Source organism: Periplaneta americana, chromosome 15, assembly GCF_040183065.1.
Source record: "Periplaneta americana isolate PAMFEO1 chromosome 15, P.americana_PAMFEO1_priV1, whole genome shotgun sequence".
NCBI classification, from domain to species: Eukaryota; Metazoa; Arthropoda; class Insecta; order Blattodea; family Blattidae; genus Periplaneta; species Periplaneta americana.
The window spans coordinates 166,828,040-166,839,834 of record NC_091131.1 but is presented as its reverse complement, the minus strand read 5'-3'; the positions used below and the strand labels follow the sequence as shown (position 1 = coordinate 166,839,834).

Below are 11,795 nucleotides of genomic sequence, written 5' to 3'. Positions count from 1 at the left end.
TTTAATTTATTTTATTTTATTTATATATTCATTTGATTTATTTATTTCTTTAATTTATTTATTTAATTTATTAATTTATTGAATTTATTTAATTTAATGTATCTATTTATTTCATTTAATTTATTTACTTCATTTACTTAATTTATTTGTTTATTTACTATTGTATTTATTTATTTTACTTTATTTTTTATTTAATTTACTTGTATATTTATATTTATTTATTTAATTATTTATTTATTTGTTTACTTTATTCGTTTAATTTCTCTATTCATTTTATTAATTTATTTATTTATTAAATATGTATTTATTTTTTTTTTCATTTATTTTTTCATATATTTATTTATTTTATTTTATCTTATTCATTTATTTAATTATTTATTTATTTTACTTATCTCATTTTTATTAACTTTAATTTATTTATTAATTTACTTCATTTATTTATTTAATTTTTATGTTTATTAATTTATTTTATTTATGTATTAATTTAATTTAATTTAATTAATTTAATTTAATATATTTATTTATTTATTTAATTTATTTACTTTATTTATTTATCTGTTAGTTAATAAATTTATTATATTTGTTTATTATTTATTTTTTTTTTATTTTTTTGCTTTACTTAATTTTATTTATTTAATTTATATACATAATATATTTTATTTATTTATTTTTTTTATGGTATTTAATTTATTTAATTCAATTTATTTATTTCTTTAAATTATCTAAATATTTATTAATCTTAATTATTTATTTATTTTATTTGTTTATTTAATTCATTTATTGATTTATTTATTTATTTATTTTTATTTATAATTTCATTTAATTTTATTTATTTTATTTACTTTCTTATTTATTTACTTATTTATTTTTATTTATTTATTTACTTCATTTATTTTTTGTTTCCTTTATTTAATTTTATTTTATTTTATTTATTTATTTCATTAATTATTTTATTTATTTATTATCTTATTTTTTAATTTAATTTATTTATTTTATTTATTTATTTATTTTCTTTTATTTTAATTATTTATTGATTGATTTATTTATGTATTAAATTTATTTGTTTATTTCATTTATTTTTTTATCTATTTATTTATTTATTTCATTTATTCACTTATTTTTTATTTTATTTTTAAAGTCTTTATTCATTTTATTAACTTTATTTTATTGATTTATTTTATGTAGTTTAATTCATTTATTTATTTATTTACTTATTTATTTACTTAATTTACTTAATTTATTTAATTATTTCCTTATTTATTTTTATTTATTTATTTACTTCATTTATTTTATTTTATTTTTTTTATTTATTTTATTAATTTAATTTAGTTATTTTATTAATTATTTATTTATTTATTGTCTTAATTTTTATTTAATTTCTCTATTTTATTTATTAATTTATTTATTTACTTGTTTATTTATTTATATATTTATTTATTTATTTATTTATTTATTTATTTTTTTTTTATTTATCTATTTATTTATTTCATTTATTCACTTATTTATTTATTTTATTTTAGGATCTTTATTTATTTTATTAACTTTATTTTATTCATATATTTTATGTAATTAAATTTATTTATTTATTTTATTTATTTATTTATTTTATTTACTTCTTTATTTGTTTATTTATTCATTTATTTATTCCTTTTACTTATTTATTTATTTATTTATTTATTTATTTATTTATTTATTTATTTATTTTATTCATTTATTTATTTATTTTTCAAATTTAATTTAATTTATTGATTTATTTATTTATTTTATTTTATTTATTTATTGACTTCATTTATTTTAATTTATTTTATTTTATATATTTTTTATTTTATTTTAAGTATTTATTTATTTTATTTATTTATTTTATTTTATTTTATATAATTAATTTTATTTCATACATTTTTTTAAATTTATTTTTTATGTTAATAATTTTTTTAATTACTTCATTAATTTATTTAATTTGTTTATTTATTTTATTCATTTTATTATATTCATTTATTTATTTAATTTGCTTATTTTTTTTATTTCATTTATTTAATTATGAATTTATTTTACTTATTCCATTTTATTCATTTTATTTAATTTATTTATTTATTTGCTTCATTTATTTATTTATTTATTTATTTATTTATTTATTTATTCTATTTATTTATTTAATTCATTTTTTATATTTTATTTATTTCATTTATTTTATTTTATTAATTTAATTTAATTTATTGTTTATTTATAAAATTTATTTAATTTATTTATGTTATTTATTTATCTATTTACTTAATTAATTTATTTTATTTATTTATATATTTATTCAACTAATTTATTTCTTTAATCTTATTCATTTAATTAATATATTTTATTTATTTATTTTATTTATTTACTTATTTGTTTATTTATTTATTTTATTTAATTTACTTACTCATTTATTTATTTCTATTTATTTATTTACTTCATTTATTTGATTTTATTTTTTTATTTATTTAATTATATTTATATATCTATTTTATTTATTTTATTAATTTTATTTTATTTGTTTATTTTATTTACTTCAGTCTATTTATTTCATTTATTTTATTTTATGTAATTAATTCAATTTCATTTATTTTTTAATTTATTAATTTATATACGTTATTAATTTTTTTATTTACTTAATTAATTTATTTAAATAATTATTTTATTTTATTTATTTATTTATTTAATTTATTTATTCATTTTATTTATTTCATTTTATTTATTTAATTCCATTTTTTATTTAATTTTATTGATTTATTTATATAACTTATTTATTTATTGATTTATTTATTTCATTTATTTGATTCAATTTATCTATTTAATTTTATTTATTTATTTATTTACTTATTTATTTATTGATTTATTTATTTCATTTATTTTATTTATTTATTTATTTTTATTTATGTTTATTTATGTTTTACATTTAATTTAATTTATTTAATTTATTTATTTATTTATTTACTTAATTTAATTTATTTTATTTTATTTATTGGTTTATTTATTTTATTTTATTCATTTTATTTTATTTATTTTTCTATTTATTTAATTTATTTATGTTATTTATTTAATTAATTTATTTATTTATTTATTTATTTATTCATTTATGTATTTATTTATTTATTTAGTTATTTTATGTATTGTATTTAATTTATCTATTTAATATATTTTATTTATGTATTTTATTTTATTTTTAATACAATTTATTTATTTATTCTTTTTATCTTATTTCATTATTTATTTATTTATTTATTTATTTTATTTATTTATTTCATTTTATTTATTTATTTAATCTATTTTTTAATTAATTTATTTATTTTTTATTTTGTATATTTTATTTATTTATTTTTTATTTTATGTATTTTATTTATTTTTTTATATATATAATTTATTAATGTAATATATTTATTTATTTTACTTAATTTAATTTATTTTATTTTATTTATTTATTTTAATTATTTAATTAAATATATTATTGATTTATTTATTTAAATTATTTATTTAATTATTTATTTTATTTATTTGTTTTTTATTTTATTTATTTTTTATTTTTTTTATTTATAAAATCTGTTTAATTTATTTATTTAAATAATTGGTTTATTTGTTTATTTATTTTTTATTTAATTAATTTATTTTATTTATTTATTTATTATTTAATTAATTTATTTTATTTATTTATTTATTATTTAATTAATTTATTTAATTGTATTTAATTCATATAATATGATTTATTTTATTTTATTTATATATTCATTTGATTTATTTATTTCTTTAATTAATTTATTTAATTTATTATTTAATTGAATTTATTTAATTTAATGTATCTATTTATTTCATTTAATTTACTTACTTAATTTACTTATTTTATTTGTTTATTTATTTTTGTATTTATTTATTTTACTTTATTTGTTATTTAATTTACTTGTTTATTTTATTTATTTATTTATTTATTTATTTATTTATTTATTTATTTATTTATTTATTTATTTGTCTATTTTATTTATTTAATTTCTCTATTCATTTTATTTATTTATTTATTTATTTATTTATTTATTTATTTATTTATTTATTTATTTATTTATTTATTTTACTTAATTTATAACATGCATAGCCCTGTGCCCGGACCCATGTGACCCATGTGTAATACGTACCTGAATGTAGTCTATAGGGCGCGCCACCGATTTTGGCATGTGAAGTAAGTAATGGGAAACTTAAGTGCGAGTATCTAACTTTTGTAGCATTTATAGGCGATAAAGCTGGCACTTGTGAATGGTAGATTGTTGATGCGACGTTATTTAGGAGGAGGGTACCTCTCAGTTGCAGTGGCAACAGAAACTCTCTGACTGGACACACCGCAGGAAAGTTAAGTGCGAGTATCTTAGTTTTGCCGCAGTCTGGGCAGCAAGACTGACGCCTGTGGTTGGCAGATTGCTGAAGTGACGTGTATAGCAGGTGGTACTATTTTCAGCTACACATCAATAGACGCTCGCACACTGTGCATTGTACTCAAGGACACGCGCCAAAAACCCTGGCGTCAGCTATACTCATATAAATACAATATACGGGCCATTTCATAAATAATGCACAGGTTGGTAGTACTGTGAAGTGGATACGCAACACCAATGAAAATTACGTCAGTTGCAGTTAGAGATTTGAGGAGGAAGCACGTGTGTTCGTTTTGTCCATAGCATATTCTGTGTTTAGGTAACTTGAGCTAGAACTGGAGTGTATACGTGTCTCGAGTATTGTGACAATTGAAGATCAAAGATAGAATCGTTATGTGGCAAAACCTCACAAAAATCCACAGCGGATCGGAGTTTGTGTTGAGCTTACAGTGGACGTAATGCAGTTTCTCGTTGGGTTACTAGTTTTCTTGTCAGCTTAGACGATGATGATCAGGAGGGCCGAAAACATCCACACATTAACAAAATGTGACGTTTGTGGCGGATGGTCTTCAAAAAGATCGTCGAGCGATGTTTCAGGAACTTTCAGAAGCTACGGAGATTTCACTAGATTCAGTGTTTCGTATTTGACAAAGAACTTGAAGAAGAGAAAATTTTCTATGCAATGGGTCCCTCCTTGCTTGACTGCTGAACAGAAGCTGAAACGCCTGGACATTGCAAACATTCAGACAGGACCATCACAGAAACGAGTAGCCCAACGAGAAACTGTATTATTGTCCACTGTAAGTTCACCACAAACTCCACTCAAATCACTGTGGAAGTGTGGATTTCTGTGGGGAGGAGGGAGTTTTGCCACGTAAAGATTCGATCTTTCGTATTCAATCGTCACAGTACTCGAGACACGTGTAGGCTCCATTTCCAGCTCTCGTTACCTAAACACAGAGTATGCTTCGGACGAAACGAACACACGTGCTTCTTCCTCAATGCTTCAACTGCAACTGACATAATTTTCATTGTTGTTGCGTTATCCACTTCACAGTTATGCCAACCTGTGCGTTATTTATTACATGACCCTCGTAAAGATATTTCTATATGTATGTAATACTTTATCGATTTTCGTTTCGTCTTTTATAACTACATTACATAATAAAATAGCAATTTTCTTTCTAATCTAAATAATCGCTTTCGTCAATCTATTCAATGGATAATGGATTCTGCCTTAAGAGTAGTTCCCAACCAATGTTATATTTTACATGGGATTCGAACACAACACGATGTATTCCAGGTTGCATCAAATGTGCACCTTATTTTTTTACTCCATAAATAGCTTGACTCCATATATTTTTTCACTCACGTGAGGTAGGTGACGCTGGTAAAAATGTCGGTACCTCCGTCGGCTCGGGACGTGTATTCATCTGCCCAGCACCCTAAACCTTTGCTGATGCCCTTGGGCCTCACGAATGCCACAGTCCAAGTGCCCTGCAGCTGTGAAAGTTAATAACTGCGACTTAGATCGGGTCCGTTCGCATACACGTCTATGTGATCAATATCTGCTGCTATACTTACATATGTACTAGGAATATGATCGATGATCGGCTTCCCTACGTCGCAGACAATGTCCGACCTGGCACTTTTATAAAACAGCAAAGAAAGCAGCAACAACAGCGCCATCATACCTCAAACTGACATTAAGATGTAGGCCCTACAGTAAAGAAGGCTGTACTTTACAAGGGCGATATTTAGTATTGTGGAATATCTCCAGGAAGTTGGTTTCGAGAAATCTAATATAGATAGTATGTCACTGGGAGAAGAATGTACGAGTAGTTTCTCTATTACCATTACCAAACGTCAAATTCGAAATCATTGTCAGTGGACGGATTAGCAGGTCATTGTAGTTCTCTGACATGTACTGTTCTTTGAATATCGGACATGGAGTGCAGAACATACATTTACATAACAAATCATTGTGAGTAGCAACAGGTCATCATGTAAAATTATTTTGTGCGAGATCGTGCGTATTTGCTTGTTTTCCGCACAGAACCAATACGCGGTAAGTGTGAAATACCACATTCAGTATTCCCAACGTAACACACATAACAATTTCCCTCTTCTTACCGCTTAAGCGCGACATTCATTTTACTGCTTTAGGCTTTTAACATATTTCACCTAAATTGCAATGTTAATTATTGTTTTTAAATATTTGCAAAAATTAAGTAAAGTCTACTACTCCACGAAACTTATTGCATTCCTGATACAAGTAACATTAAGGAAGCCGTGAAAAAATCAACAAGATCCCAGATGCCGATGTTATTACTGCAATATGTTATATAAATAATATTGTTAAAATATTAAAATGAAAAATAAATCATTATATAACCTTACCGTTTGTTTTAAGTTCGCATTTATAGACTAGGAAAAAAAAAGACAGACGTATATCACGGCCTGCTGGAGTATAGTAAACACAGAAAACATTTTATAGCAACAATGTTGAAGAAAGATATTTTGGTTTTCCGAAGTTGCCGTCATTAAACAGAAACCAACATGGAGATTTCATTGCAACTAATTAGAAATTCGTCTTTCAGGTATGTAATAAACGATCTTCGCACAAAATAATGTACGATACACGAGCGGTATGTTTGTTTTCATGTTCTCGGAAATTAAAAAAGCTCAACTACGTTTCGCTTTTTCAATCTTTTCCTCGAACATGAAAACGTCAACATACCGCTCTTGTAACGCATATTACTATTCCAAAATTCAGAAATCTGACCTTGTGAGTAAATTCTTTCCCTTCCGTTGTTTTATGTTAAAAGCAAATCTAAGTAGGGCTATTCATAATTTTGATACAAGATACAAATTGGATCTCCATCTGCCTTTTGTTAGTATCAGCTGTTCAGAAAAGCTTTCCTATTCATGTTTGATGGTCTAAAATGCATTACTTAATTGTTTTAAGCTTTGATAGATCAAGAGAAAATTTTCAGACAGAATAACCATACATTCTACTGAACTCATGATTAAGACTTTTTGTTTGTAAATTACAATGATTTGCTTCTTATACAGAGTGTATACAAATTATTCATCAGGTTTTGACATCGTATAGCTCAAAATTTATAATGTCCACCCATTTGTACTAATAGCCAATAGAAAGAGCATACTCTTAAATTTGGTATCTCTCATTTCAGATTTTATTCTGACTCTTCAGTGACTCACTAGTGGCGGTTGGTAAAATGGTGACTGATCAACTGAAAGCAATTTGTGTTTTGGAATATCAGAGTACTCAATCCATCATCACTGTGCAGCGTGCGTTCCGGAGACAGTACAGAGGAGACCCAGCAACCGGTGGATTGGGCGATGTACTCAGGATGATTTAGCACTCCTCAGGTGGCCCCCACGGTCTCCTGACCTCACAGTTTGTGATTTTTTTTCTTTGGGGTTACGTGAAAGAGAATGTTTACATGCCACCTATGCCGACAACATTGGCTGAACTCCGGGATCGCATCACTGCTGAGCTGAGGAACATCGACAATGGCATGCTCCAACGTGTATGGGTGGAACTGGACTACCGCATGGATGTGTGTTGGGTAACACGAGGAGGGCACATTGAACATTTGTAATGATATGTGCAGAACTTGAAAATGTGCTCTTTCGATTGGCTATTAGTACAAATGTATGGACATTATACATTTGAAGATATACGATATCAAAACCCGATGAATCATTTGTATACACTTTGTATAATGTACATTGTTGTACCATGTTGTACAGTGAAACTTCCCTTAACGGACACTTCCCAATAGCGGACTCCTCCCAATAGCGGACATTTTAAAATTCCCCTGCAAAATAACATTGGCACATATGATAAAATTCTTCCAAATAGCGGACATTCTCAATAACGGACGCGGACACTGAAATGTATCTCCCAACAACAATTACAACTTCCAAATAACGGACAGCGTGAAAGAAAGAAAAAGAAAAAGATGGTTGTAAATTAAACGGAATTCTAACGGAATTCTTTGCAACAATCATTATCGTGCATTTGAACGTTCTTGTACTTTATTGAAGGTAAGCAGCACAGTTGTTAGTTGTGATACTGTACGTGAGCAGTCCGTACTTTCTTAGTTTGAGTGTTCGGAAGTACAGTCACATTAAAAATGTCACAAAAACGTAAACGTTTGTCACTAAAACAGAAAGTGAATATTGTAAATCATAGTGAGAAGGAGAAATTAAATGTCCGTCAGCTGGCCACAAAGTTTAACGTGGGAAAAACTCAGGTTAGTGAAATTTTGAAAAACAAGGATGTTATTTTAAAATCATACACTGAGAATGCAATTCTAGATTTCTTTGTGTAAAGTGAAGTGGTACAGTGACTGATGTTTATTTCGTTTACAAAACATTCACTGCTACGATTTCTCTCTAGATGAATACTGTAAACAATCTCACTGTCTACTGTACTGTACTGTAAAATATAGTGTTGAATATGTATGAGAAGTTTTAATGTACTATATACATACTAACGATTTTCTAAATAGCGGACACTTCTCAATAACGGACATTTAATTTTTCCCCGACGGTGTCCGCTATTGGGAAGTTTCACTGTAAACTTTTTACTTGTTCCTCATCTAAATGCTACATTGCTGATGTAGGATCTATGCAATATAATATACGAAATGAAATATTGTTCTATATAAAATTGAAGTTTATAATATTTTTTTTTTAAATAGAATGCAATAATATTGTACAGTGAACAATCGCTTTCATGTTTACTTGAAATGTTATTTCGAAAAGGATAGCGAGTGTGATAAGAAAAAATAAATACTTTTCAAATGTGTTTCAAAATCATTTCATTTAACTGGCATGTTTCTCGAATAATTAGTGAAATCCATGCAACATTCAGCTAAGAAAACAGACTAAATCCTTAGTTCAAGCACAAGTAAATAACGTGTCTATTAGCATTCTTACTGTGAATTATTACTCTAAGTCATACAGAGAGTCGAAGACTTCCATAGATCCGGTAACACAAAGGTCACGTAAAGTCACTCCCCGTATCTAGTAGACAACAGTACACGTACCTCTGGCAGACGAAAACGAATGGCGAAGCGTAATGGTATCTGCATTCGAAGTAACGAGGACAAATAGTCCAGCCTGAGCTCTTATAACGGCCACTATCAGTGAATTGCGTTAAATCTTAATGTAAGAAAAAGTTACTCAGGGTTGAGTTCTTGTTGTTAAGACGTAGCAATGACGTGGCGTGAAATTTGTAGCATTGGATTCTAATCTTATCTTACAGAGCTGTCCAGTTGGATATAAACTGTAGTTGTGGTCGTACAGTTGGCATTTTGTAGACAAAGTCGATATTCTAAATCATAGAGGCAGTCAAATTCGTGTAGTATAGAGGTCAAAATAAAGTCAGAATTGAATGACAAAATTGTGAAGTCGGAATTTCAATCAGTGAATTGGGGATTAAAGTCGTTAGGTAAGAGGTTAAATAGTGAAATAAAATAAGAGATTCTGATTGAATTCGGAAGTTGAATGGATGAATTAGAAGACTTAAGTCAGAGTCGTGGGGTATAAGGTCTAAATAATACATTACAGTATAGAATATCGAAATTTTCTGTTAAAGATATTGTAGAGTCAAAGTTGGAGGTCGAAAAAAAGTGCAATAGAAATGTTAGAGTCGAAATCGGAGGTCGACATCGTAGAGTCGAAGACTTAGAGACGTAGTCGGAAGTCAGAATCGTAGTGTCAATATCGGAGGTCGAAACTTTGGAGTCGAAATCATAGAGTTGGAGTCGGAAATCAAAGTCTTGGACTCGAAATCGAAGTGTCGAAGTTAGAGGAACAAGTCTTGAAATCTAAACGTGGAGTCGACGTTAAAGGTCCAAAAAATCTTGGCATCAGAATTGAAGGTAGAATTCTTACAAGGGAAGGGTTTCGGCTCGAACAGGAATTTTTGGTTAAAAATTTGTACAGACGCTTACCTCACAATGGTGATGAAGACCATAAAAGCATTCATTTGTGTAACTCTCCGTTTGGTTGGTATTGGTCAATACACTTCTTTAAAAATGTACATGAGGATTCTCTATAAAATCCATGAAACAGCATGGAGCAGAGCAATAAGCACAACACGCAGAAGCAACACCTGAACAATCTTCTGAACCACACTTCAGTGCTGAAAAATCAAATGCCACCTGAATTACATTTTTGATGTCCGAGACTTGTTCAGGATTCACGTAACCAGCTGACTGCCAGGATACTGAAGCATAGGGCGGTATACTGGAGCAGACAACTGGTTATGAATAACAGAGTGCATTTTCATTATAAACACTCGATTTCCCAAGTTAAGTTCTGGATTCTCAGCAAGAGTCCTTATGCAATCTGTTAGTCTCCTAGCATATATTTTGTATTGTCTAAGGAAATATATATTCAGAGGCTGGATATATTTAGTTTTTTTTAGGTGGAATGATCATACATTCCATATCCTAGCCTTGGAATGATTCCTTTTTTAAGGCTGCGTCCTTGTGCACATTCAATGATTCACACAACAGTATATACTTTTGATTAGCTGCAATATTTTCAGACAGAACGTTGGAGAAAAATGTTCTTAAATGGGCTTTAGACATTTTACCACTCGCACTAGCTTCTAGGCTAGGCTAGGCTTACGGGTAAGGTGTCCCATCCCCTTAACTTGTGCAGTGCTCTCCCCACCCCTCAACTTGTACAGTGCTCTAACAGACAAACCACACATTACACATTACACAAACGAATGCTTTTGGGGCCTTTACAGAGATGTAAACATGGGCCTGCATACAAATTTTGGATACGAAATTCCTGTTCGAACCGAAACCCTTCCCTTGTGAGAGACGAAATGCAAAGTCGGAGCCGGAGGTAGAAATCCTGGATAGAAAGTCGTAGAGGCAGAGACTGAAACCTTCGAGTCGATGTCGGAGGTTGAAATCGTATAGTCGGTGTCGGACGTCCAAATCATGGAATCAAAATCGTGGAGTGAAAGTCGGAAGCCGAAATCTTGGAATCGAAATCATATATTTGAAAACGTAGAGAGTAGTGGAAGGTTGAAAACTTCAAATCATAGAGTTGCAGTCGGAGGTCGAAATCATACAGTCGGCTTCGAAAATCTTATCCTTGGGATCAAAACCGTAGAGTCGGATTTCGAAATCGTAGAGTTGATTTGAGGAAGAAACACGTGTGTTCGTTTCGTTCATAGGATATTCTGTGTTTAGATAACTTGAGCTAGAAATGGAGCCTAAACGTGTCTCGAGTATTGTGACAAGTCGAAAGTTGGAAATTTGGCATGGAAATCGTGGAATCTGAAGTGTAGATCCTAGAGTCGAAGTAGACGTCGAAATCAAATTGTATATGAAGGTAGAAATTGCAGTG

The 11,795-nt window shown here is 27.3% G+C and overlaps 1 protein-coding gene across 14 annotated transcripts in view; it reads right to left on the bottom strand.

The window, feature by feature from the left end:
- Nucleotides 1-11,795, bottom strand: part of LOC138715509 (uncharacterized) — a 280,377-nt gene that overhangs the window by 183,892 nt on the left and 84,690 nt on the right. For 4 of the 14 annotated variants that reach the window (XM_069848513.1, XM_069848512.1, XM_069848514.1 and 1 more), the window contains 2 exons: nt 5,970-6,079; nt 5,758-5,888 (listed from right to left, as the gene is read on the bottom strand). The exons of 6 other annotated variants lie outside the window; for them this stretch is intronic. In XM_069848513.1, the coding sequence (XP_069704614.1) occupies nt 5,758-5,888; nt 5,970-6,079 (241 nt within the window). 4 more of the 14 variants (XM_069848516.1, XM_069848515.1, XM_069848518.1 and 1 more) reach the window with 4 other exon arrangements.